The sequence below is a fragment of the Balaenoptera physalus genome (genome assembly GCF_965194825.1).
Source record: "Balaenoptera physalus genome assembly, chromosome: 20".
NCBI classification, from domain to species: domain Eukaryota; kingdom Metazoa; phylum Chordata; class Mammalia; order Artiodactyla; family Balaenopteridae; genus Balaenoptera; species Balaenoptera physalus.
This window is the reverse complement of record NC_138901.1, coordinates 40,508,163-40,534,832: the sequence shown is the minus strand read 5'-3', so window position 1 is coordinate 40,534,832 and position 26,670 is coordinate 40,508,163. Positions and strand designations below refer to the sequence as shown.

Sequence of the window (26,670 nt, the reverse complement as noted above, 5' to 3'; positions counted from 1 at the left end):
TAAAATAGTGGAAATAACTGCCGCAGAGCAGAATAAAGAAAAAAGGATCTCATTCAGATTCAACGGAGAAATTAAAACCTTTACAGGCAAGCAAAAGTTAAGAGAATTCAGCACCACCAAACCAGCTTTACAACAAATGCAAAAGGAACTTCTCTAGGCAGAAAACACATGAGAAGGAAAAGACCTAGAATAACAAACCCAAAACAGTTAAGAGAACGGTAATAGGAACATACATATCGATAATTACCTTAAATGTAAATGGATTAAATGCTCCAACCAAAAGACAGAGACTGGCTGAATGGATACAAAAACAAGACCCATGTATATGCTGTCTACAAGAGACCCACTTCAGACCTAGGGACACATACAGACTGAAAGTGAGGGGCTGGAAAAAGATATTCCATGCAGACTGAAATCAAAAGAAAGCTGGAGTAGCAATACTCGTATCAGACAAAATAGACTTTAAAATGAAGACTATTACAAGAGACAAAGAAGGACACTACATAGTGATCAAGCGATCAATTCAACAAGAAGTTATAACAATCGTAAATATTTATGCACCCAACACAGGAGCACCTCAATACACAAGGCAAATGCTAACAGCCATAAAAGGAGAAATCGATAGTAACACAATAATAGTAGGGGACTTTAATACCCCGCTTTCACCAATGGACAGATCATCCAAAATGAAAATAAATAAGGAAACACAAGCTTTAAAAATACATTAGACCAGATAGACTTAATTGATATTTATAGGACATTCCATTCTAAAACAACAGAATACACCTTCTACTCAGGTGTTCATGGAACATTCTCCAGGATAGATCATATCTTGGGTCACAAAACAAGCACTGGTAAGTTTAAGAAGATTGAAATTGTACCAAGTATCTTTTCTGACCACACGTTATGAGATTAGAAATCAATTACAGGAAACAACTGTAAAAAATACAAACACATGGAGGCTAAACAATATGCTACTAAAAAACCAAGAGATCACTGAAGAAATCAAAGAGGAAATCAAAAAATACCTAGAAACAAATGACAATGAAAATACGACGACCCCAAACCTATGGGATGCAGCAAAAGCAGTTCTAAGAGGGAAGTTTATAGCAATACAATCCTACCTCAAGAAACAAGAAACATCTCAAATAAACAACCTAACCTTACACCTAAAGCAATTAGAGAAAGAAGAACAAAAAAACCCCAAAGTTAGCAGAAGGAAAGAAATCATAAAGATCAGATCAGAAATAAATGAAAAAGAAATGAAGGAAACAATATCAAAGATCAATAAAACTAAAAGCTGGTCCTTTGAGAAGATAACCAAAATTGATAAACCATTAGCCAGACTCATCAAGAAAAAAAGGGAGAAGACTCAAATCAACAGAACTAGAAATGAAAAGGGAGAAGTAATAACAGACACTGCAGAAATACAAAGGATCATGAGACATTACTACAAGCAACTATATTCCAATAAAATGGACAACCTGGAAGAAATGAACAAATTCGTAGAAAAGCACAACCTTCTGAGACTGAAAAGGAAGAAATAGAAAATATGAACAGACCAATCACAAGCAATGAAATTGAAACTGTGATAAAAAATCTTCCAACAAACAAAAGCCCAGGACCAGATAGCTTCAAAGGCAAATTCTGTCAAACATTTACAGAACAGCTAACACCTATCCTTCTCAAACTCTTCCAAAATATAGCAGAGGGAGGAACATTCCCAAACTCATTCTACGAGGCCACCATCACCCTGATACCAAAACCAGACAAAGGTGTCACAAAGAAAGAAAACTACAGGCCAATCTCACTGATGAACATAGAGCAAAAATCCTCAACAAAATACTAGCACACAGAACCCAACAGCACATTAAAAGGATCATACACCATGATCAAGTGGGGTGTATTCCAGGAATGCAAGGATTCCTCAATATATGCAAATCAATCAATATGATACACCATATTAACAAACTGAAGAATAAAAACCATATGATCATCTCAATAGATGCAGAAAAAGCATTTGACAAAATTGAACACCCATTTATGATAAAAACTCTCCACAAAGTGGGCATAGAGGGAACCTACCTCAACATAATAAAGGCCATATATGACAAACCCACAGCCAACATCATTCTCAGTGGTGAAAAACTGACCATTTCCTCTAAGATCAGGAACAAGACAAGGTTGCCCACTCTCACCACTATTATTCAACATAGTTTTGCAAGTTTTAGCCACAGCAAATCAGACAAGAAAAAGAAATAAAAGGAATCCAAATAAGAAAAGAAGTAAAGCTCTCACTGTTTGCAGATGACATGATCCTATACGTAGAGAATCCTAAAGATGCTACCAGAAAACTACTAGAGCTAATCAATGAATTCGGTAAAGTAGCAGGATACAAAATTAATGCACAGAAATCTCTTGCATTCCTATACATTAATGATGAAAAATATGAAAGAGAAATTAAGGAAACAATCCCATTTACCACTGCAACAAAAAGAATAAAATACCTAGCAGCAAACCTTCCTAAGGAGACAAAATACCTGTATGCAGAGAACTATAAGACACTGATGAAAGAAATTAAAGATGATACAAACAGATGGAGAGATATACCATGTTCTTGGATTGGAAGAATCAACATTGTGAAAATGACTATACTACCCAAAGCAATCTACAGATTCATTGCAATCCATATCAAACTACCAATGGCATTTTTCACAAAAGTAGAACAAAAAATTTTACAGTTTGTATGGAAACACAAAAGACCTTGAATAGCCAAAGCAATCTTGAGAAAGAAAAACGGAGCTGGAGGAATCAGGCTCCCTGACTTCAGACTATACTACCAAGCTACAGTAATCAAGACAGTATGGTACTGGCACAAAAACAGAAATATAGATCAACGGAACAGGATAGAAAGCCCAGAGATAAACCCACGCACATATGGTCACCTTATCTTTGACAAAGGAGGCAAGAATATACAATGGAGAAAAGACAGCCTCTTCAATAAGTGGTACTGGGAAAACTGGACAGCTGCATGTAAAAAGAATGAAATTAGAACACTTCCTAAAACCATATACAAAAATAAACTCAAAATGGATTAAAGACCTAAATGTAAAGCCAGACACTATAAAACACTTAAAGGAAAACAAAGGCAGAACACTCTATGACATAAATCACAGCAAGATCCTTTTTGACCTACCTCCCAGAGAAATGGAAATAAAAACAAAAATAAACAAACGGGACCTATTGAAACTTAAAAGCTTTTGCACAGCAAAGGAAACTTAAACAAGACGAAAAGACAACCCTCAGAATAGGAGAAAATATTTGCAAACAAAGCAACTGACAAAGGATTGATCTCCAAATTACACAAGCGGCTCATGCAGCTCAGTATCAAAAAAACAAACAATCCAATCCAAAAATGGTCAGAAGACCTAAACAGACATTTCTCCAAAGAAGATATACAGAAGGCCAACAAACACATGAAAGGATTCCTGGGTCATAAAACTCAGTAAAATATTTAAGGTACATAAATGTACTATTTCCAAATGTACTAAAATAATCAATGTACTAAAACATATTGATGCCTCATTGTGGTGGTAGCTGGATTATGTGAGATTGAGTCTCTTTTTTCTGTTTCCTAAATTCTCATAAATTTTAAAGTTTAAAATAAAAATATCCACGTTGTAGTTGGAATGATACAATATATCAATATTATACAAATAAGTCTCCTTGAAAAACTCATTACAGCCCAGAGCTTGGCTTCAGCCTTTGCTACAGACCGAATTTTTGTGTCCCCCACAAAATCCACACGTTGAAATTCTACCCCCGATGTGATAGTATAAGCAGGTGGGGGTAGATGATTAAGGCATTAAGACAGAGCCCTCATGAAGGCGATTACTGCCCTTATAAAAGTGTTTCCAAAGGGCTCCACCACTCTCCAACCATGTGAGGACACAGCCGGAGACAACATTGTCTATAAACCAGGAAGCAGAACTCACCAGACACCAAATCTGCTGACACCTTGATCTTGGACTTCCCAGGCTTCTGAACTGTGAGAAATAAATTTGTTGTTTATAAGCCATCCAGGCTATATCTTACTGCAGCCCAAACAGACTAAGACAGACTTACTGACCCAGAAGCCTAATTTCTCAGGAAGACTTACATTAGTGAAGCTCATGGAGACATAAACAAACAAACAAAAAAAGTAAATATCTTGCAATATCTCAATTAACAAGGGGAAGCAGATCTAATACCGGTTGGGGGGGACTGGGGGAGTGCCTTTCTAACCAAGGGAAATGGTTTGGTAATAAAATTAATATGATTTAAGTACAACCTCAAAGTGGTTAATTCAGGTTAAACAGTGGATTCAGTTGTACTCCGAAATAGGAGAAAATAAGGTGCAAATAATTTCATGATTAAGAAGCCTCAAAATTCACACGCCAGAAAACTAACTTGCGCAAAGTTGTGAATGGTTCTAAATTAGTGACCAGTAAAAAGGCAAAGTATCACTTTTCCCACTAGATATTCAACTCATGACATGGGTGTATATGTATGAAAATTTATCCTCTCTAGTGAGGGAAGATTGCACACCTCGAGCGTGGCACGGATTTTTAATTTCAAGACCTAACCACCAAGAGTTACTTACTTCACGTCAATTTCTAGAAATTAAAGGTAAAAAACCTGAGGTTCAAAATAGAAAGGCTATTGGTGGTTGTGGGAATGGGGAAGACTCATGGAATACAATTAAGTATCATTTAGAATATATTTTGGCTAGAGACCAAGAGGCAAGGTTCTTTGTTTCTTTCGTTTAAACTTTTTCTTAATAAATCTTTTTAGAACAGTTTTCGGTTAACAATTATAGCGAACATAGTACAGAGTCCCCTATACCCCATACACGACAAGTTTTTTAAACTCTAACTTCTACTTCCAACCGCCTCCCCCCCCACCTCCCAAACCGTCCCCCACTTCTCTCCGATTCTAATCTCCTCAGGTTTCGGCAGGGCCTGGTTCTCACAGTGCAACGTTAGGATTGTAACGAAAACCCAGTTCAGTTCAAACTTCACCGCCCAGCCACAACTAGGTCAGCTGAGCTAGCCGACACCAGAACGCTCCCGTCCCGCCCAGCCCTCTCAGAGGCGCTCCGACCCCTCGCCAACGTGGCTCCTCAAACTCAGGCCCCGGGAGACGCGAGCCAAGCGGGACCAAAGCGCTGGGCAGCCTCCAGAAGCCAGGCGAGCCGGGGGCAGGACCAGGTGAGCACCTAACAGCACGCTCCTCCCTCGAGGGCAGGTTCCGGAGGCTAAAACATTTTTAACCTCAAAACGTCCAGACCTCTAACCGGCGTGGGGCGGGCTACACAAACCTACGCACATTCGCTTATTGTTTAACGCAGACGCCTGCTGCCGCTTCTCGGCCGCAGCCGCCTCTTCACAGCCAACACCCCCAGGCGGCCTCTGCCCCGCCCCATCGTCGCAGCCAGTCTCTCGGCGCGTCGCGCGGGGGCGGGGCGCGCGCGCGTGAGGACGTCCGGGAACGCGCGCGCCGCCCCCGCCGTCGCGGAGCTGGGCGGGAGTTGGCGGTGGTGGGTCTGAAGGTGATGGCCTTGACTGAAGGCCTCGAGGCGGCATCTCCCGCTGTTTCTGCAGTCGCTGCCTGGGACTTGGTGCGCTCATCGTCATGAGAGGTCAGGCCTGGGGGAAGCGGGCGAAGGAGGCGAGGGGCCGCGGCGAAATGGGCTCTGGGGAGAATAACTGAGGCACTCGAAAGTCGAACGTGGGAGGAAAAATCTGTCCTGGAGATTCCGGAAGAGCCCTTTGCGTTTACTTTTCTTCCCTTTTTCTCCCCTTTCTTGCTCGTACTTGGAGGAAAGCGGGAGGGTTCTCTGTTTTTATTTGTGGAAAAAGACGCTGAAATTCTCCCGTCCAGCGTCGGTCTTCAGAGGTGGGAGGAAATAAATAGCAGCCGTGGCGTTGGAGCATCAGTGAAAGCCTCTAGTGAATGGCACTAAAAACCAAACCGCCCAACAGTAACTGAAAAAAAAAAAAAAAAATTTCCAAACCTGGGAATGAAATAGAATGACACGGAACATGCCCTGACGTTAATTAACCCCAGCTTCCTCCTACAGAAACGGCAGAAAGGCTCTGCGTTTCGTCAGCTGGATCCTCGACGGCTACCCACACTCGTCATTTAGGGATCTTTCCGTGCCAGTGTTCTCTTTCCTGACGCCCCTCCCCTGCAAGGTGGCATTTTTAATGTGCAGACTACGTAATTATCCTTATTCAGAATAAAGAGTCACTTAGCAATTACATGGTGACTCCCCACGTCTTCCTGTTTTAAAGGTATTTAGGTAACACCCTTGTGGGGGGACAGGAAAAGGTAATACTCTTGGTATTAATTATTGGAAACTTTTTTATTAGCTTTGGGAAAGCTGTTTCAGCATAAAACGAAATTTGTAGGTCACCTAAATGAAATGTGTATTATTAGTTCTCCATGATGATACTTAATGAGGAGTTAAGATTTGATGTTTTCTTCCTAACCTTTCCACACATTAAAGAAATACTCTTATTAGATGTAGAATCTACCTCAGAGATGAAACTGCTCCAGTTGAACAGTAAGTAAATGTACTTAAGTGTTCTAGTATGATTACTAGTACTCGTATTATTAACATCTGCTGAGCACCCATACTTTGACTATTTTGCCAGTTCCTTCTGTCATTGGAGAACTGGAGGCATCTGAAGCTAAACTTTTTTGGTAGCAGATGTCTCCTAAAGGATAGTTTGCCTAGGGCAGCAGAGCCTTCGCATAAAGGGAGAAGATGGAGGAGTCTAGTAATAAGCAATAGATAACCTGGAAATAATTCATGTAATGTGACTATCAGCCTCTCCTTTAGTGAATAAATTATTCCTAGTGAGCAATATATTGCCTGTACTTAACTGTTCACTTAGAATATTTTCTGCGCTTTGACTTTTAGGAGACAGAGCCCTGAAGCAAAGAAATCTGGATCACAGAAAAAGTATTCAGGGGTCATGCAAGCCAACTGTAGCCCACTGCACAGCCCTTCAGGAGCTGCAGGCAGTGAGGATGCCTCAGCCTCCCAGTGTGTCCAGACAAGATTGACAGGAGAAGCTTCCTGTCTTTATTCTGGAGATGTTCATATTCAGATAAACTCCATGCCTAAAGAATGTGCTGAAAATCCAAGCTCCAGAAATATAAGGTCAGGTGTCCACAGCTCTACCCATGGATGTGTACATAGTCGCTTACGGAGTCACTCCCACAATGAAGCAAGGCAACCTGATGATACCGAGACGGAGTCGGGAGATCATGGTAGTAGCTCCTTCTCAGAATTCCGATATCTCTTCAAGTGGTTGCAGAAAAGTCTTCCATATATTTTGATTCTGGGTGTCAAACTTGTTATGCAGCATATAACAGGTAGGGTATAATAAAACATTGAGCTGTTTCATTACTATATGCAGCTAATTTTCTTTCTTTATTGGTAATCTACTTTAACCTGTGTATTTGTTTCTTATTTTAGTTTTTAAAATTGTATATGCTTCCTTTAAATTCATGTCGTGTTAGCTCTTTTTTTTCCCTTTCAATTAACTGGACCTTATTTTCTAACAGGAATTTCTCTTGGAATTGGGCTGCTTACAACTTTTATATATGCAAACAGAAGCATTGTAAATCAGGTTTTTCTAAGAGTAAGTATAACCAGCAACTAAAAAATCATTAAATGTTTCTCCCTGTAGAATTATATACTCATTTTTGAGAGAAACAGGAATAAACATAAGATAGTTTATTTGATAAATTTAAGTAGACATAATGTACCATCCATGATACATTAAATGTTGTTATCTAAATGACTTGGAATAAATGATCTGTCCTAATACTGAATTGATTCGCCTTATTTTCTTTGTATATTGGGTTCCTGATAAAGAAAAACTAGACAGAAGGATTAAAAGGTTTACAACACACTGTTTGATCTGATTTGTCAAGTGCTATCATGTTTTTAGTTTGACCATACTAAGTAATAATAATCATCATTAAAAACTTCACTGTTGTACTATAAGATTTAAAATAGTTAAATAAAACGTACACTGAATAAGTGGGTATTGAACTATTTATTTAGGTTTCTCTTATTTAAAGAAAACTAAACCCAAGAAGTTTTTCCATAAGAAATTATAAAAGATTCCTATTCATGTAAATTATTGGGAAAACAGGATTAGTTTATAAAATTTCACCTTCAGGCAACTTTAAAGGGTTATATCTGTGTAAAGGTTCATACATTTTGACCTGAAAATTCGTAGTTAGAACCTATCAAACCATAAAAGTTTAATTCAGGGTTTAAAACTAGTAAAATTTTTAATTAAACTAGTAATTAAAACAGTTATAAAACTGAGATTAAAAACATTATTTTATTAAATTCTTATTGAATTGAGAATTTTTAAAATTATATTTATAAACCCTGGTAACATAAATGCAGTTTTTAAAAGTCTGTTTTGTTGGGAAGGCAAAAATAGGAAGCTGCAGAAGTAAAGTTTTTATTTATGTAGGTCCTTTATGTCAGTTTGTAGAAGATTTGGCTTTGAAACATAGGTAATGTTGTTACACAATGAGGAAACTTGTATTTTAAAAATCTGTTTAAGTATGTGTTTTGTTTTCTTCACTAAAGGTATATAAAATAGAATGTGATGATGTACAATTTAACAAATATTCTATATTTTTATTAAGATAAATTAATCTATTAAAATGTTCTAAGTTAATAAATTAGTCATTAAAGTAAAATAGTTTAATGATATTTAAAATTCTGGCATAATTCAAAGTAACAAATTATAAAATTGTTTATTTTTCAGGAAAGGTGCTCAAAGATTCAGTGTGCTTGGTTACTGGTATTCTTAGCAGGATCTTCTGTTCTTTTATATTACACCTTTCATTCTCAGTCACTTTATTACAGGTAATTAGAGGTCCAAGTGCACAATCACATTTTTATGTAATCGTATACTCCATAGCACTTTGCATGTATCTTACTTGCACATACTTAGAGTTCAATTTTTACCTATCTGTCTCCTTCCAAGATTGAGAGCTTAAAGTGACTTACTCACATTTTTATACCCAGTGCCTTGCCTCATAGCAAGTGCTTAATAAATACTTAATTTTTGATACTTAAATTTTTACTTATATAATCAGTAGTTACTAAATACCATTAGGTTGTTGTTGGTGATCTTTTTTGGTTTTTTATTTTTGATAAATAAAAACTGTATATATTTAAAATATACAACATGTTTTGATCTATGTATACATTGTGAAATGATTACCACATCAAGCTAATTAATATATCCATCACCTCCCTTAGTTACCTTCTTGTGTGTATGTGTGATAAGAACACTTGATCTTTGTCTCTAGAAGGAGAAGACTTGCTAAAGGACAGTAGTTGATAAGTTTCCATGTCAGATGGAAGTGTTCTGAATTTTCAGCTTTAATCAGATAATTAGAAGTCCTGGTTTCAGTGGAGTTGGAGAGATGTGGACAAACGTGGGATATAGTTTGTAGGTGTAGCCAGTACCACTCGGTTTGGATTGGGTGAGTAGGTAAGGGGGAAGAATCAAGGATGATACTGGGTTTTTTTAGTCTAAGCAACTGGCTGGATGGTGGTGCCATTTACTGGGCTGGGAAAGACTGGGGAAGGAACTGGTTTTGAGGGAAAATCAGTAATTTTGTTTCGAACATGTTAAGTTTGAGAGGCCATGTAGAACTGTTAAAGTGATTACAGATATTTGTCATGAGCTCAGAGTAGAGGTCAGTGCTGTAAATTTTGGTGTTATCAGCATATGGTTGATACTTAAAAACCAAGGAACTTGACAAGACTAACCAGGGAAAGAAAGTATAGACAGAGGAGAGGGCCCAGGACTGGACATGCCCACAATTAGCCAGAGGAGGAGCAGCAAAGGAGACTTAAGAAGGAACCATCAGGGACTTCCCTGGTGGCGCAGTGGTTAAGAATCCACCTGCCAACGCAGGGGACATGGGTTCGAGCCCTCGTCCGGGAAGATCCCACATGCCGTGGAGCAACTAAGCCCGTGCGCCACAACTACTGAGCCTGTGCTCTAGAGCCCGCGAGCCACAACTGCTGAGCCCGTGTGCCACAACTACTGAAGCCCATGCACTGAGAGCCCGTGCTCCACAACAAGAGAAGCCACCACAATGAGAAGCCCGCGCACCGCAACAAAGAGTAACCCCCACTCACCGCAACTAGAGAAAGCCTGCACGCAGCAACGAAGACCGAACGCAGCCAAAAATAATAAATGAATAAATAAATAAATTTTTTAAAAAAAGGAACCATCAGTCACATATGAGAACAACTAGAAGAGAGTGGTGTCAGAAGTCTAGGAAGAAAATATTTCAAGGAGAGAAGAGGGGGAAAAAGTGACCTTCGAATTTAGCAAGAGGGAGGGAGTTGGTGATCTTGACAAAAACAGTTCAGTGGAAAGGAGGGGTTAGACTCCTGACTGGAGTTGGTTGAAGACAGAGTGGCAGATATCGAGTATTTGTGAGTTTTTCAGATTATAGGCTAAAAAGATATCAATCATGACAAGTTAGGAAGACTCGTTCTTTACGGAGGGAAGATTTGAAATACATTTAAGGTTTTTTTTATAAATTTATTTTTGGCTGCATTGGGTCTTCGTTGCTGCGTGTAAGCTTTCTCTAGTTGTGGTGAGCGGGGCCTGCTCTTCCCTTGCAGTGCGTGGGCTTCTCATCGCAGTGGCTTCTCTTGTTGCAGAGCATGGGCTCTAGGCATGTGGGCTTCCATAGTTGTGGCACGCGGGCTCAGTAGTTGTGGCTCGCGGGCTCTAGAGCACAGGCTCAGTAGTTGTGGTTCACAGGCTTAACTGCTCTGCGGCATGTGCGACCTTCCCAGACCAGGGCTTGAACCCATGTCCCCTGCGTTGGCAGGCAGATTCTTAACCACTGCGCCACCAGGGAAGTCCCTAAAAAGTCTCTTTAAAATAAGCAAAATGATCTTCCATTCTATTTACATGAACACTAGCATCTTGCCAAACTCTTATTTTTTACACATCAAATTAAAGTAAAATATTTGGTAGCAAATTTAGAACCCCCATTGACACTTTTATCTTTTTATGTTGCTCTGGTAAGTTTTGATGTTTTTCTCTTGGTAGCTTAATTTTTTTAAATCCTACTTTGGACTATTCGAGCTTCTGGGACGTACTTTGGATTGTTGGAATTACAGACTTCATTCTGAAATTCCTCTTCATGGGCTTAAAATGCCTTATTTTATTGGTGCCTTCTTTCATCATGCCTTTTAAATCCAAGGTAAGAAAGTAATATGTTTTATTGGAAAGATGTTAGCAGACCATATTAATGCTATTTAGTCTTTGCTTAAATGATTCCTTCTATAATTTTTCAGTTTGCTCAGTAACCTAATTTTAATTATCTATATTATCTCAGACTGGCAGCTATTTGGTCAAAGACTTGAACCTAAATATTAATCTATTCCAATAAAATCAATTATATTTGCTTTGGAATAATCTAAAAATGAGTCCCCACATCATATATGGGAAAATATACATTTATACTTCTGTTTTCCTCCAGGGCATTATTAATTGATAATTGATAACTGACTTCGGCAGTTATTCAGTGTTTTTTCATATTCAATGAAAACTTTAAATTTTTATAATCAGCAAAATGTTTTATTATACATAAAACATTTTCACTGTCACTCTTTAGAAATTCTTTGAAAACAGACCAGTGACTGTAATATCTAAAGAACCAAGTTGAGGTTGTCGACAAGTCATAACCATTACCATTATGAAGATTAATTTTATAGTTGTTATTGTGCCATATACCCATGATGTTCTCAGCCCAATATGAAGTATTTGCACTGTGCATGTAAGTACCTTGAGTGGCTCTATTTGTTTTCTTTTTTCTTCCTTTTTAGGGTTATTGGTATATGGTTTTAGAAGAATTATGTCAGTTTTACCGAACTTTTGTCCCCGTACCAGTTTGGTTTCGTTACCTTACAAGCTATGGGGAGTTTGGTAATGTAACTAGATGGAGTCTTGGGATATTGCTGGCTTTACTCTACCTCATACTAAAAGTAGGTAACATAATAAATCTTATCATTTATAATGATTCATATAATACTGTTTACATATTTTACGTATGACTGCTTTTCTCTTTATATATTTTATAGTTTATCTTCGTATCACTAGTTTGAAGTAATGGCAGATTCTGTATCTACTTAGAAATGGAGAAATGGAAATAGGTATCTTAATCCAGTGGTTCTCAGATTTTACTGGGGGAGTGGACCTCTAAGCATGGATTATCTAAGGTGGAGGGGAACAACAGAACGTACCCATCCCCTACAGTAGCATCTGTCATACACATAATTCTCAAACTAGTGGAGCATCTTGTCCTGTTCCCTCTATGCCTGTTCCCCTCAATCACTTTATGAAACGTTAAATAGGTTAAGGACATGTGAACCAGATAAAATTGCCTTGCCTTTGATTTAGTTAAGTTTATATTTATCTTGACCAAATTGTAATTCTGGGCATTCAGATATAGTTCATTTTGGTTAAGAGTTGGCTGAAATTGATAAATTGAGTAAAATATTCCATAATTGGACTTTAAATATATTTAGAATGAAATGATTAGTTGTGATATGCAATGAGCATAAAATTAATATCAGTATTTGATATTAGCTTTGATCTCTTGAGTTTAGCAGATAAGGCTCTTTGAATAAATGAATTATTTTCTCTTTCAGCTTCTGGACTTTTTTGGACATCTGAGAACTTTCAGACGGGTTTTGCGAATATTTTTTACACGACCAGTAAGTATTTTTTAATCAGAAAAAACACTTTTTATCTTTCTTTCTTCATTATAAAAATGTTTCAGTTCAGCAATTTTACAAATGCAGATTTCATAATTACATGGCTTTTTAGAAAAATTTCTTGTACTTTGGCACTTGGGGCTGTGATGATATAGAGGTTTTGTTTCTGTGATAAGTTTCTTAACTTGCACATTGACAACCACCTGATAGTTGATGAAGTACTTACATATTTGAGTTTGCCTCTTGCACTTACAAATCACTTGACGTTCTTAAGGGTTTATAAACATTCCCTTAAAAATCTTATGAACTTTTGTTTCTCTTCCTTTTTTTAATCCACAAATAGTAGCTTTGTGTATTTTCATTAACTCCTATTCAGCTTCTGTGAAAGTGCTTATACTATAATTTATTGTGTATATGAAGAAAGCTTATTATCAAAAATCATGTCCCTTGAAATTTTCTTACTGGAAAAATTTCCCCAATACTCAGTTCTGTATGCACAAATAAGTTCATGACAATAACAGTAAATTTAACAATAACAAAACAATTTTAACAGTAAATTGAGACTCCAATGTCAATTATAACTTTATTATGTGATCCTACTGATGTAACAAACTGCAGAAAAAGGGTGTCATAGCCCAAATGATAAATAGCTCATTTGGTATTTAGTAGCCTCAGAAGTTCTCAGTATGTAAGTGTGATAACCGGATTTCAGAGTTTGATTCTCAGTTTTGCAGTCCATTAGGTACTTAACAATTATGTGGTCAGGACTCAGGGGAATCTGACGTACAAGAATGCCAATCTAATATGTTTAAAAAAAAAAACAGGATTATACCGACAAAGTGGAGTAAACTAACTGGCCAGGGCACCCTTTCCTGAAGACAGTAATGTATTAAGTTTTGCTGCATCCTATTCAGACTTCTTTCTTTAGATAAGATACAATAAAATGGAGACTTCAGCTTCTGAGTTTATTCAGTTGATTATGTATCGGCCACTTTGCTGTAGCAATTAATCTAGTAAGGCTTGAGATGAAATTTTTTTTATAGTCAATTTTGTTTTTGTTTTTTTAATTTTATTTATTTACTTATTTTTGGCTGTGTTGGGTCTTCGTTTCTGTGTGAGGACTTTCTCTAGTTGCGGCAAGTGGGGGCTACTCTTCATTGCGGTGCACGGGCCTCTCACTATTGCGGCCTCTCGTTGCGGAGCACAGGCTCCAGACGCGCAGGCTCAGTAATTGTGGCTCACAGGCCTAGTTGCTCCGCGGCACGTGGGATCTTCCCAAACCAGGGCTTGAACCCGTGTCCCCTGCATTGGCAGGCAGATTCTCAACCACTGCGCCACCAGGGAAGCCCCAGACTTCTTTCTTTAGATAAGATACAATAAAATTGAGACTTCAGCTTTTGAGTTTATTCAGTTGATTATGTATTGGCCACTTTGCTGTAGTAATTAATCTAGTAAGGCTTGAGCTGAAATACTTTTGATATTCTTTCTCTGTGAAGCATAAAGAGACTATCACAGTCCACTCTGTTTTATTCCTGGGATTCTCATGTTCCTTAATGTTGCCCTGAAAATGGCAATCATCATCAGGATGTCTTCACCTGAAGGGAGTCTGCAAAGTGCCAGACAAGAGTGCTATTTTAAAAGCTTGTCAGCATACGTATCTGCAGTGTACTCTGCTAAATGACATTTATTGAAGGGAAATTGGCACCAAGATCATCCATCAGTATCTCAATTTGTTTCTGGAATCTTTAACATGACCAATCTCAAAAAATCTTAATTTTCAATGTTTTTATCCTTTGAGTCTTAGTTTGATTTTGTTAACCCTCGATAACAAGAAGTTTAGGTCACAGCTTCAGGTTGCTGAGTCAAGTCATGCTTTTGCTCTCGTTACCATGACTGAAACTTGGGTGTTCTTTCTTTTCCTCAGCCACCTTTTCCACATCATTTCTACAGAAAGCTGATCTCATTTGTAACATTTTGTCACATCTAGTTAATGACTAAATTCTACTGAATTTGGTAGGGAAGTTATTAAGATCTTAAAGAGATCAGAAACTTTTTTTAGGACTTAAGGAAATGCAAAGCTTTGTGTTATTATTCAGTTTGACAGTATAACTCTACCCAAGTGACATTTTGCAATTACAGTTCTTCTGTAAAATTTTACCATTCTTAGTACTAAATGCTCCGACTTTTGTGATAAGTAAGGATGATAATTAAAATTATTTTTAGATTTAGTGGCAGGACACTGTTCAGTGGTCCCCAAACCTTCTTCACATTGAACTCATGTTGAGAGCTTTCAAGAATTAGATTCCTGAGTTACATCCTGGTATGTCTGGACCTACTGAATCAATCTCCAGTGTGGAGCACAGAAACCTATTTCTAAAGTAGTCTCTACATGAGTTACATTCAGCCAGCCAAGCTCTGGATTGACTTTTTTGAACCAGTGTCATAGGGAATAAGTGGGCTCAATTTGGCAGTACTGGGTCACATAGTACATGAATATAGATTGCATAATGCTGTGTTATATTTCAGATCGCTTAGTCTCTTAAGCCATTTGAATTTGAAGCACTGTCATTATTTGGGAATCCAGTGAATCTAACAATCTTCCAATATCCTATTATGTATTACATAGTGAGTTAACCTTGATGCGATCCATCCAGGCATCGTTCTGCATACATAGTTCAGCTCTGAAATGTTTATATCCTTTGGGAGAGTTTTCAAATGCCTAGTTCCTTGGAGATTTGAGAAATACAGTACCATCTATGTATTTTAGGAACAGAAAAGAAAGAAATTTGTAGGAACATAACTTCTTATCTTTATAGAGTTACGGAGTGGCTGCCAGCAAGAGACAGTGTTCAGATGTGGATGATATTTGTTCAGTATGTCAAGCTGAATTTCAAAAGCCAATTCTTCTCATCTGTCAGGTAACTGTATTTTTAAGCAACCTCAATACAGCACTTCTCTGTGACCTGCAAAAGTCACATTTATGTTACTTATAGGGAAATATACACTATTCAGCAGAAAGTAGCATTCAGGGCACATACTACTAATTTCTTACTTGTGATTAGGGGTTTGGTAGGTTAGCTAAATCTTGTCCCTTAGTTCTAATGATTTTTATGTAGAGGAGTGTATAAAGGGGAAAAAAAAATTCAAATGGCAGACTGGATACCAAAGTGACTGGAAAACAGACTATTTTTAATAATTGAATACTAGTCTTTTAGAATAATACCAGCATTTGTTACTGGATTGTATAAGGCCCTTTCCTGTACTTTATTCCAGTAACCCTCGAAGACTTTATTAAGCTGTTAGTCATTATACTTGATCTTAAAGTTATCACCTGAGGATAGCTTGTATTTTATTAAAAGTGGTTAAATGGATAGTACAAGTCAGAATAATACTTGTGCCTCTACCACGAACACCGCTGTGTTCTTGAATGTTATACTTTGTTCTCACTTGTAAAATAAAGGGATTAGTGTTCTCCAAATTCCCTTTCAGCTCTAGAGTATGATTCTCTGCAATGTGATGGATTTAAAATTGAAATGTTATCAACTATAAAATCTAGTTCTTAATTCCCTTACAGCATATATTTTGTGAAGAGTGCATTACCTTATGGTTTAACAGAGAGAAAACATGTCCGCTGTGCAGAACTGTGATTTCAGACCATATAAACAAATGGCAAGACGGAGCCACTTCATCACACCTTCAAATATATTAAGTTCTAAACTTAACATTAAGGCCACAAACCACTAATTTTATTTGGTTACAGTGACTATTGGTAAAGACTTTAGAATGGATTTTCAGGGTTGGAAGTTAAGGAAAATGTTTCCAAATGGTTTTAGAATATTATAATAAGACAAGTGTGTAGTCCAGCTTATCAAAAGATTAAATGAAAGAACCCTATATTTAAAAATATATATAAGTAATGTTCAACATAATGCATATGCAACATTTATTCTATCCTAATTATTTGACAGATGATTGCAGTGTTAAATTGTAAATGTGTTTTCTTGTTAATGTTACCAAAATGACAATCGGATAACTAGAACTAGTGGTTTTAGAGGAATTCAGGTATTCTTTCCTGACACTGTTTTCGGAATAAAGAATATTTTTCGTAATATTTTAAGATACACATTACCTGAAAGTAGAATTTTCTTTAACATTGACTTTTATAATTCCCATTCTAAAAATTCTGGAATTTTTCATAAAATTTGTATTTTTAAATGAAAGCTCTAAATGCTATATTTTACCTGTACAATCAGATTTTTCTAAGGAAGATTAATTTACTGAGGATGAAATATTTTAATATTGTATTATTCTCTGTAGTGTGATTAGCAGTCATTGAGAACAGATGATTTAAATTCCTTTTCTTTGTGGACTTCATACATACAATCCTGCCATCAGCTTTAATGTTCATGATCTTGCTTTTTGGAAAGTGCCATGGACTTTCTTGAATTATTAAAATAATTCACATGGATTACAAACAGCTGGCTTCACTGATGATTTGAATAGAGTGACAAACAAGACCAACTCAAACACTTAGAAAAGAATTCCTTGGGACTTCCCTGGCGGTCCAGTGGTTAAGACTCCGCACTTCCAATGCAGGGGGCGTGGGTTTGAGCCCTGGTCGGGGAACTAGGCTCCCACATGGTGCGTGGCCAAAAAAAAAAAGAAAAAAAAAAAGGATTTCCCCGTATAACTAGTCTTCTCCAGAGAGTTTTGGAATCTCATGCTTGAATCACCATTACTTGGGAGATTAAAGCTTGCACTCAGGCCAACAAAAGCTTTGGAGAGTGTGGTTTGTTTGCCTACAGGTATTTGTGCAGGGTGGTGGAAAGAGAATGAGGCACTTTCTCTCTCACTATGAAACCTCTAAGGGAGGATGGATCTGTAACAGAAATCCAAAGGACTGGTTATTATCTACATTTAGATGCAAGGCCTCTGCCCATTTTCTCTTTTACCATCTATCAGTTTGCACACAAGAAAAAGATAGTGGTGGGAAGCAGAAGTTACAAGGTAGAGGTAGAAAACAAATTTGCAGTGCTGATAAGACAAAGATTAAACCAACCTGGATTAATAAGGATAGTGACCAACCAGATACAGGTTAAACCACTTTTCATGCCTTATGGCCACCCAAACTGACAAAAGAACATTAACCTGTAACTTTTCTCCCCCAAGTAAATATTGCTAGATTATAAGTGCAACTGTTTCTGTTCATTCAGGATGAAATACTTAACTATGTTACCTACTTTGAGAACCACTGCAAATACTAAAAAACAGGCTTACTTGGCCTTAAATCACCTTCCTAACTCTGTGGTGAAGCTAATAGTTGTTATTTAGGTATACAGCAGGGGATAAGTGAGAAAGACAATTTGAGATTAGAATTTGGGTGTGAAGGATATGCTGACTTCTTGATAAAAACATAAGAATAACATCTTAACCACATGGGTTACTTCAGCCCTAATACAATACCTACTTACCACACTTACTTACCCTGTGGCCATATGGATAGCTTTGTTTCTTAATATGACTGAATAACAAAAGAAGTCCCTGGTGGACAGTGGGGTTTTTTGTTTTTGTTTTTTTAACAAACAAGAAAGCAGTTCACATACGAATTTAAAAGGAGGGAAATGTAACAGGAGAGCTTTGCCATTCACTAGTAACATTGATGAACTAGAAGCATTTCTGTATTTTTATTCCTTCACCTCAAAAACAGGAATAGGGATTCAAACCCCATTTATTCTGTGAATTCAGATCACATCCTCTAAAAGACTGTTTTATCAACATCGAGTCACTACTATGTTTTATAAAAAAGTACGTTTGAGAACTTCTGTAGAGAAACCATCTTGGCAAGTGTGATAGAATTACCTCATAAATAAGAGGTGGTTTACACAAAACACCCATCTTACAGTAGAGATATTGAGACATTAGTTAAAAACAGATTTGTCCACTATGTTATTTTGTTCATACACATCAAGAAATGTAGTTGACAAATGTGGCTGGAAAAACTGTTGTATGTTAGCACAAGAAAGTCTTCCATTGTTTTTATGTGAAGCTGGCTTTCACATGAACTTTTTTTTTTAAGCAACCAATTCAATTCTACTATTTGACAGAACTGGGAAATCACAGATGTTTAACACCTAATATAAAATCAGTACTAAAACTTGTTATAAATTTAAATTGCTTCAATTTCTCCACAAAAACAGTTTTATGACTGTCATTCTTCACATATATAGTTTATTAAATATGAGAATCGAACACATCTGGCATGTTAATGGGAAAAATTATTGAAACCACATGTGCACCTGATAGTTATTTCTTCCTATCTTAGGATAATAATAATAAAAAAAAATCACTTCTATTTTATGTTCATTCAAATTTGTATTTAATTTCTATTTACATTCATTCAATCTGAAATCAAATACTTAATACAGTAAACTAAACACAAGATGAAAAGCAGAAAAGGTGTTACCCTCAAAGCACTCCTAATAAGGCAGCTGAAGAATTTACTCTGGTAGATGCAAAGCCAACTTGGGGTAGGAAAAAAAATAATAGTTTAAAGAGCAAACACAGATGAACCCATCTTTCAAATGTTACTTTAGATAATCCACTGATATAATACTTGTGCTATAGTGGTAAATTAAGAATCACACATGAAGAATTTTGTATCAATCAGCAACAGACCACAGGTCATGGTGGAACAAATACTTTATGATTATTTTGTCCAGCTTGCTAGTGTCTACTCCTATGAAAAAAGGTAGATGTTTGGACATTGATGTTTTTATTTGAGGAATTAACCATTTCCACAGCCTCAAAATCCATTCTGCATAAATTGAACATTTCTCATGAGAATAATCTTAGATCTAGCCCTTATAAGCTAGGAACCATATGACTAAGTAACCAAAATAGGTAGGTCCTATATTAAATATAAAATCCAAGGCTTGGGATATTAATACTATTGAAAATGCAGCTTATTTATAATCATTTATTTCTTAAAGAATGTTGAGTTTATGGAGTATCATACATGCATTCTTCCCCCCCAATTACCTTCTATCTCAAAAAATAGTATGGAAGAATCCTTCTTGAAGGATTCAAATTAGTTAAGACCATAAAGGGGAAAAAGAAATAACAGTTTTCCTAAAAATCTGGTTCAAGTTCAATAATTAATACTTTACATTGTTAATCACAGCTGGTTTATAAATCCCAGTTTATTCTGTAATGCTACAAACCTTATAAAATCAAAATTAGTAAACTTCAGCTCTCAATGACTATATTTTAATTAAAAAACAGCATGTATAAAATAAAAAAATATCCTGTAATAGCTGATTTTAAAGAAAATAATCAAGTGATGAAAGAAAAACACTTAATCTCTTTATACACTTACCTGGAATAATCATAAAGAACCTTCTTAGAAACTCAAGACTAGTATTATTGACATATATTTTTAAACTATGCTTGGGTTTTTACAAATAAATATAGGGTAAGCCATATTGCATAGGTGTGTGCTTTCTGTCTGTGACACTAAAGTGGCACTTGACATGTTTTCACAGTCATAGTAGGAATATCCATTTATGAAACAATTTCTCAATAAACTTGCCACAGTATAGAAAATTAACTTCACTGAATGTTAAGTTTGAAAAACATTTGTGTGAATGGTAAGTGTGCAATTAATACTTTTTATGCAGAAAGTTACAGTGTTTGCCACTATTGCTGGCAGTACTAATTATGAAACTGGTTTAACTATGGGGTGGTTATAGCCAGCCAATCACAGTGCAAATGTTACTAGCAAATAGGACTGAGGAGGAATATTTTGGTGTAAAACTTTCACTGGAATTTGGTCAGGCAGTCAACACTATAGTTAGTAAACACATTTGAAAACAAGTATCAGAGTAGTACAAGCCATTTACAGTCAGAAATGAAGCCTGTACAATCACCATAGCTTTTTGAGTTCTGTTTTTCAGACATCATAAACTGTCAGAGAACAAAGAGTACAATTTCTGCACTTTAAGTACAATTTCTGCCCTTACCATTATTTAGTTTCTAATTTATTAGCTACAGTTATAAAGTTCTCAGTAGACTGCTGCAATAAGGGAAGAGGAGGTCTAGAGGGAATGATTTAAAAAAAAAAAAAAAAGGCTTTCTGTCCGAAGATGAGCTGTTATCAATCGTTTCATTTATTGCCACAATTGAAAAGGTATATTTCCAATCATTTTTCATGGTTCTATTCTTGCTTAATGTCATAGGATTTCATCTTATCTCACTCGAACTGCCATTTAAATAAGCAAAGCTTTTTTCTGACTGAATTCAACATGCATAAATAATTTTATGGCTTGGATCCTATGGCTCAAAAAGGTTTGGAGAACATAGCAAGCAGCATCTATTTAAAAAAAATCGTAGGGTTGCAAAATATTACAAATTTACTTTGCACACTCAGACTGAAGACATTATAAAAGACAAACAAAAAGAGGTGGTAAGACTCAACTGCAACTGCATGATCATCTATTATACCAGTATGCACTGAAATAATATTTTTATAAAGCTCTGCAGATATTAAACCCTTTCACCAGCTAAAAGTCATGGAAACGCTCTCTTTAAGGCAGGAAGTATTTAAGAAAGGTAAAGTTACCTTTATTTTTATTCTTTGTACCTGTAAATCACTTATGTAGACTTTGTGACAATTTTCAAAAACATAGTGTTTTGTTAACATGTTTCCTAAATTAAGCCACTGAATTTTCTTATTTTCTGTGGAAGACATTCATCAAAAGGCCATCAAATACTTTTACAATCAAAAAATGTAGCCCCAATATAGGAAAAAAAAATACCTTTTTTCCTTTTAAAACCATTGAGGAAAAAATGTAAGGAAGGCAGACACCAAAAACAGTAAAAAGAAGTGAAACTTAAAACCTTACCAATTTGCTGTAAAGAGATTAGACATAGAGGGTGGACCGTGGCAACACCCTCTTCCCCTGGATCTCCCTCCTCTCTCTCACTTTGCCGCCCTCGATATGCATTTTATCCTCTCTTCTGTCCTTCTTCAGCCATAGGCTGAACACATTTGACGTCTTGAACCAAATACTGGTATAAGGTGGCGATATTTTTCCAGTGCAATGCAGGCCCAGGATAAGGATGAAATGTAGGACATACAACTTATGCCCATTCCAAGGCTTCCAGTTAAGCTTAGCACATAACAGTACTGCAAGTAGAAATGATTAAATAGATTTTTTTTTTCTAGTATTACAGACAGGTATTGCAGCTGGGTTACTGAAAATAAACCCCAAGTCCACCCCAATCCCTCAAACGAGCCACAGCTGTGGTTAACAATGATTCATTTGCATTTTTATTATTTCACCAAGAGAAGAAACAGAAGTTGTCTGGCTTTCTTCACACCAATAATTTCGCATTTTAAAGTTTGGGATGTTTTCCATAATGAGCTGAATCAAAAATCTATTTGAAAAATATATATTTATATAAAAAAAGATTCAGGTTGTTTGCACGTAAAACATCAATTGTTAAGTTTCTTTCGTCTTTGATTCCATGTTGCTGGAAAGTTTGACCAAGCTTGCATGCTAATTTGTCCTTAGTTGCAAGTATTACAGGCAAACTCATACTTTGCCTAATGAAAGGATAACCCTTCTTCGACACAATCAGAACTCAACAGTGATTCAGAAGCAACATCCTACCCTTAATACTGTCAGTTTCGAGCCATCAACATGAAAATCCTTGATAGGTTGAGACGATGTTGCTAGGAATCAATTAATTGATGTGCCTAAGAGTTCCGCAGTACTATTTTCACTTAAGTTTTTTTGCACCATTGATTGATTTTTTAAAATCCATGTTTATTTTTCCTCTGTCCAATGTGTTCTATGTAATGACACTGACTCTTCGAGACTGTCATTTTGAGTCTTCTTGTTTCACCTTGCGGGATGCTCACACATCCTCTCCCCACCTTTTTTGCCTTAAATTCATTAAAAGCATTGCTCTGTCATAGATTCATACGCAGGTGTTCTGGTCGTTTGGAGATCATGGGAAAAGCTTGTTTTTTGTATGGCCCGGAGTTCGGCTGTCGTATTGGAAGTGGTGCTGAAGCTTCCCCACTCACCGTCACATCCATCTGCTCTATTCCACTTGTTTCCATTGGGTATTCCACAGGCGCCTGAGGATTTGCCGTGCTGGCTGAAGCACCTCTTCCCCAGAAATCCCCAGGAGAAAATTTGACAGGGCTTTAAGACAAGGAAGAGCTGTCATTCGTCTCAAGTACTATCTCAACAAGGAACATTTCCCTTACATTTAAAGGGAGTGGGGTAATGTGACTTTTTTTTTTTTTCATTTAATTTCATTTTTGTGTGGATTAGCACAAAAGCAGAAGTTGAGCCATTTCTCCCCTAGACTAATTGCTAGTTTCCTAACTGGTACCTTTACCTCTCTACTTGCCCTCATAAAACCATCAATGATACTTACTTTTTTAAAAAAATCATTTTCTCCCCCACTTAAAACAGCTGCTCATTGCATTTAAAATATTTCTCCAAACCTTTGCCATTCTCTTCCTCGCTCACCACACTTCAGGAATGTTGACCTGCCTTTCATTTCCAAGAAAAAGGCCAAGTTTTTTCCTCCCTTAGGGCTTTTACATGAGCTGTTCTTGTACCTGTAACATCCTTGTATTTCTGTATTTTGTATGGCTAGCTATTTCTCCATGAATAGGAGTCCCCTTGTTATTTTTTGCATTCTAGTACCACACTCTTTTTCACATAGCATTTGGCGCTACTTGTAATTACATATTTTATCTCCTTCTTTATTTTGACTCTCACTAAATAGTAAGCTTCATCAGGACAAGGACAATTCCTGTCTTAATCATGTGTCCCCAGAATGTAGCACAACCCCTGGTACACAATAAATGTTGAATGAATGGTTAAAGAGTACACTTTCCAGTGTAACAGCTTATTTTCAGGAGGGGAGGTAAACTATATAGCATATTATCATTGATCAGTCACAGACTAGTCACTTGCAATATTAGAAGGTGTAGATGCTGTGCTTATGTCAAAGAGAATGACAGATCTTCCATTTATGTAACTTGGCATAAATTTCTTAAGCAATGCTCTTCCAGGTTAAAAAAAAGAATAAGTCTGAATACCTGACAGGTGTTCGTGGGCTGCCAATAAATCTTCGAGGTGACCGGATTTTTGGTTCAAAGGAAAACTTTTCTTTCACGCTTTCAAGTACAGATGGAGCCACATATGTAAAACCCTGAAAGACAGTAACAGTGGACTACAGAATAGGATTTTGTCATATACATCAAGAAAATGTGGTGGTTCAATCTCTGACACACCAGGACAATGATGTACACCTAAAATCACCAATGTGGATATTATCCAATCTCCTCAATCTCATTTCACACCCCGTTACCTTCTTTCCAGTCATTTCTTGAGGCACAGACCTCCAGAGAGCAGAATTCTATTGAGCCCCATATGCCAGCAAACAAAATTTCACTCTACTGAAAGGAGTAGAACAAAACAGGAAAATGTAGGCTCTACATTAAGATGTTAAATACGAAGATAAATGCAAAGAAATTCTAGTGTTTCTAGCCACATGCATATAAGCAACTAAGATTATCACCCCCAAACAGTTTCTCATTATTAGGCCAAAGTAAAAATAGAATTCTCTAACTTGGCACATGTGATCTTTCTGGTTTTATACCAATGAATGGATAGATTCAGATTTTCCTGATGAATAAGGGTCGGCATTGTGAAAACTTAATTTTAAGAGACAGTAATGCAATTTTGTTAGCTTTAGTTCTTTCTTGGACCTTGCTATTAGGCTACCAGCTGTCATTTATCTTGCTGTTCATGTTTATCCCTTTAACAGTTAATCCTGGGCTTCCCTGGTGGTGCCGTGGATAAGAATCTGCCTGCCAATGCAGGGGATACAGGTTCAATCCCTGGTCTGGGAAGATCCCACATGCCGCGGAGCAACTAAGCCCGTGTGCCATAACTACTGAGCCTGTGCTCTAGAGCCCGTGAGCCACAACTACTGAGCCCACGTGCCACAACTACTGAAGCCCGTGCGCCTAGAGCCCGTGCTCTGCAACAAGAGAAGCCACCGCAATGAGAAGCCCGTGCACCACAACGAAGAGTAGCCCCTGCTTGCCGCAACTAGAGAAAGTCCACGTGCAGCAACAAAGACCCAACACAGCCAAAAATAAATAAATAAATAATAAATAAATAAATAAATATTTTTTAAAAAAACCCCAAAACAGTTAATCCTATACCTATCTTCCCTTCTATTTATTATTCTTGTCACTTATGAGTAGGCATTTGAGTTATAATAAAAAGATTCAATAAGGCTCTGGGTGAAGTCCTAAAGAGTAAGGTGCAATTCTGTAGAGCATATGCTTTGTTGTGACAGCTACATGTGGACTACGAAGGCCATTTCCCCACATGTTCTTGTGGGCTAAAGCTATAACTACCAAGAGGACCAGACTGTGCCTTAATCATCTTTGAATTTCCTTGAATTCTAATAGGAATTGAAATATTAATTGAACTGAAGTTACTACAGCCACAATCTCCAGATAAGTGGGCTGTTACTAATTTAAATTAATTTTAAAAAAGATACACTTTGTGTACAGAATTCTGGCTACAACCTAACAAATGAATTGTTCTTGTATTCATTAGTTAGCCAATTTAAGTAATTAAGAAAAGCTCAACACGGACTTCCCTGGTGGTCCAGTGGTAAAGAATCTGCCTTCCAATGCAGGGGATGAGGGTTCAACCCCTGGTCAGGAAACTAAGATCCCACATGCCGTGGGGCAACTAACCCCACGTGCCATAACTACTGAGCTTGTGCGCCTCAACTAGAGAGCCTGCGTGCCACAAACTACAGAGCCCTTGCACTCTGGAACCCACGCGCCACAACTACAGAGCCCACGTGCCCTGGAACCTGCGCACCACAACTAGAAAAGAGAAAACCCGCACGCCACAGCTAGAGAAAAGCCTGCATGACACAACGAAGAGCCTGTGTGCCACAATGAAAGATACTGCATGCCTCAACAAAGATACTGCGTGCCGCAACTAAGACCCAACACAGCCATAAATAAATAAACAAATAAAAAGATCAGCAATACTTTAAATGGAATGAAAGCTTAGATACATAACTTTTGCCACCACAACTCTGGATTTCTTTGTAGTAAGGTGTTTCTAGACTTTTTTTTTTTATGGGGGAAAACAATTGTCAAACTAGCTAAAACTCTGTAATGCCCAGTTGAAAAGGTCTGTTATGTTAAATCAAAGGTATAAATTCCACATCAGTAGAAAACAAAATTCCACATCATGAGAGAAAAAAAGAAAGCAATGACACAATTAAAATGAATCATGCCTACTTCCCTAACTGATAAGAGATTGTACTAAGGGGGATACAGTAACTTTGCATCATGCTGACATAAATTTAACAACATGCGTTCATCTTTCCCTCTTATGTAATTAAAATGCTATAAAATTATATTTTGCATGTATGTTCTTATATCACCATATAATCATACATTTATAGAATTATTACTATTCAATGTTGTTTACTCAAAAGCATACTGTACTATGGTGACTTAACTGTTATTTTGCCCATACACAATTTTTGTATTCCATGCTAACTTTAGAACTGACCCTCCACCCCCAAAGATACAACACTACTGTGGTGTGTTATACTGAGAGCATTATTTTTTAAAAAAAGTTTGAAAATTAAGTTAGTGACAAATCCAGTGAACTCAGAAACAAATAAGGAAGGAAAAAAAACTTCCAAATGATTACTTTCCCCATATTCTATTCTCCCTAGGGATAATCCAAAAAGAAATGACA

General features: G+C 36.9%; 3 protein-coding genes across 15 annotated transcripts in view; 1 reads left to right on the top strand and 2 right to left on the bottom strand.

The window, feature by feature from the left end:
• LOC309649734 (uncharacterized protein) overlaps positions 1–5,675 on the bottom strand; it is a gene marked incomplete at its 5' end in the record, with an annotated part of 131,763 nt that extends 126,088 nt beyond the window's left edge. For 5 of the 7 annotated variants that reach the window (XR_014257257.1, XR_014257258.1, XR_014257259.1 and 2 more), the window contains 2 exons: positions 3,996–4,046; positions 5,368–5,675. Coding sequence is in view for 2 of the 7 variants with exons in the window: in XM_082440163.1 (XP_082296289.1) it covers positions 3,996–4,046; positions 5,368–5,675 (359 nt within the window). The remainder of the gene's footprint in view (positions 1–3,995; positions 4,047–5,367) is intronic. The other 2 variants (XR_014257260.1, XR_014257261.1) reach the window with 1 other exon arrangement.
• On the top strand, positions 4,975–26,320 carry RNFT1 (ring finger protein, transmembrane 1). Of its 4 annotated transcripts, none has more exons than XM_082440097.1 (9): positions 4,975–5,249; positions 6,968–7,425; positions 7,618–7,694; positions 8,847–8,947; positions 11,169–11,322; positions 11,948–12,106; positions 12,773–12,838; positions 15,655–15,756; positions 16,413–17,313. In XM_082440097.1, the coding sequence occupies exons 2-9, from the start codon at positions 7,023–7,025 to the stop codon at positions 16,545–16,547; spliced, it is 1,197 nt and encodes a 398-aa protein (XP_082296223.1). In that variant the 5' UTR covers positions 4,975–5,249; positions 6,968–7,022; the 3' UTR covers positions 16,548–17,313. The 4 variants fall into 4 exon arrangements, with proteins under 4 accessions (XP_082296223.1, XP_082296224.1, XP_082296221.1 ...); XM_082440098.1 differs by lacking the exons at positions 4,975–5,249; positions 16,413–17,313 and adding exons at positions 5,529–5,680; positions 24,692–26,320; XM_082440095.1 differs by lacking the exon at positions 4,975–5,249 and adding an exon at positions 5,530–5,680.
• Positions 5,687–26,670, bottom strand: part of RPS6KB1 (ribosomal protein S6 kinase B1) — a 53,025-nt gene continuing 32,041 nt past the window's right edge. For 2 of the 4 annotated variants that reach the window (XM_082440037.1, XM_082440038.1), the window contains exons 14-15: positions 23,961–24,073; positions 21,434–23,049 (exon numbers count right to left, since the gene is read on the bottom strand). In XM_082440037.1, the coding sequence (XP_082296163.1) occupies positions 22,812–23,049; positions 23,961–24,073 (351 nt within the window). In that variant the 3' untranslated portion in view covers positions 21,434–22,811. Of the gene's footprint in view, positions 6,027–21,433; positions 23,050–23,960; positions 24,074–26,670 lie in introns of those variants that run through there. The other 2 variants (XM_082440039.1, XM_082440040.1) reach the window with 2 other exon arrangements.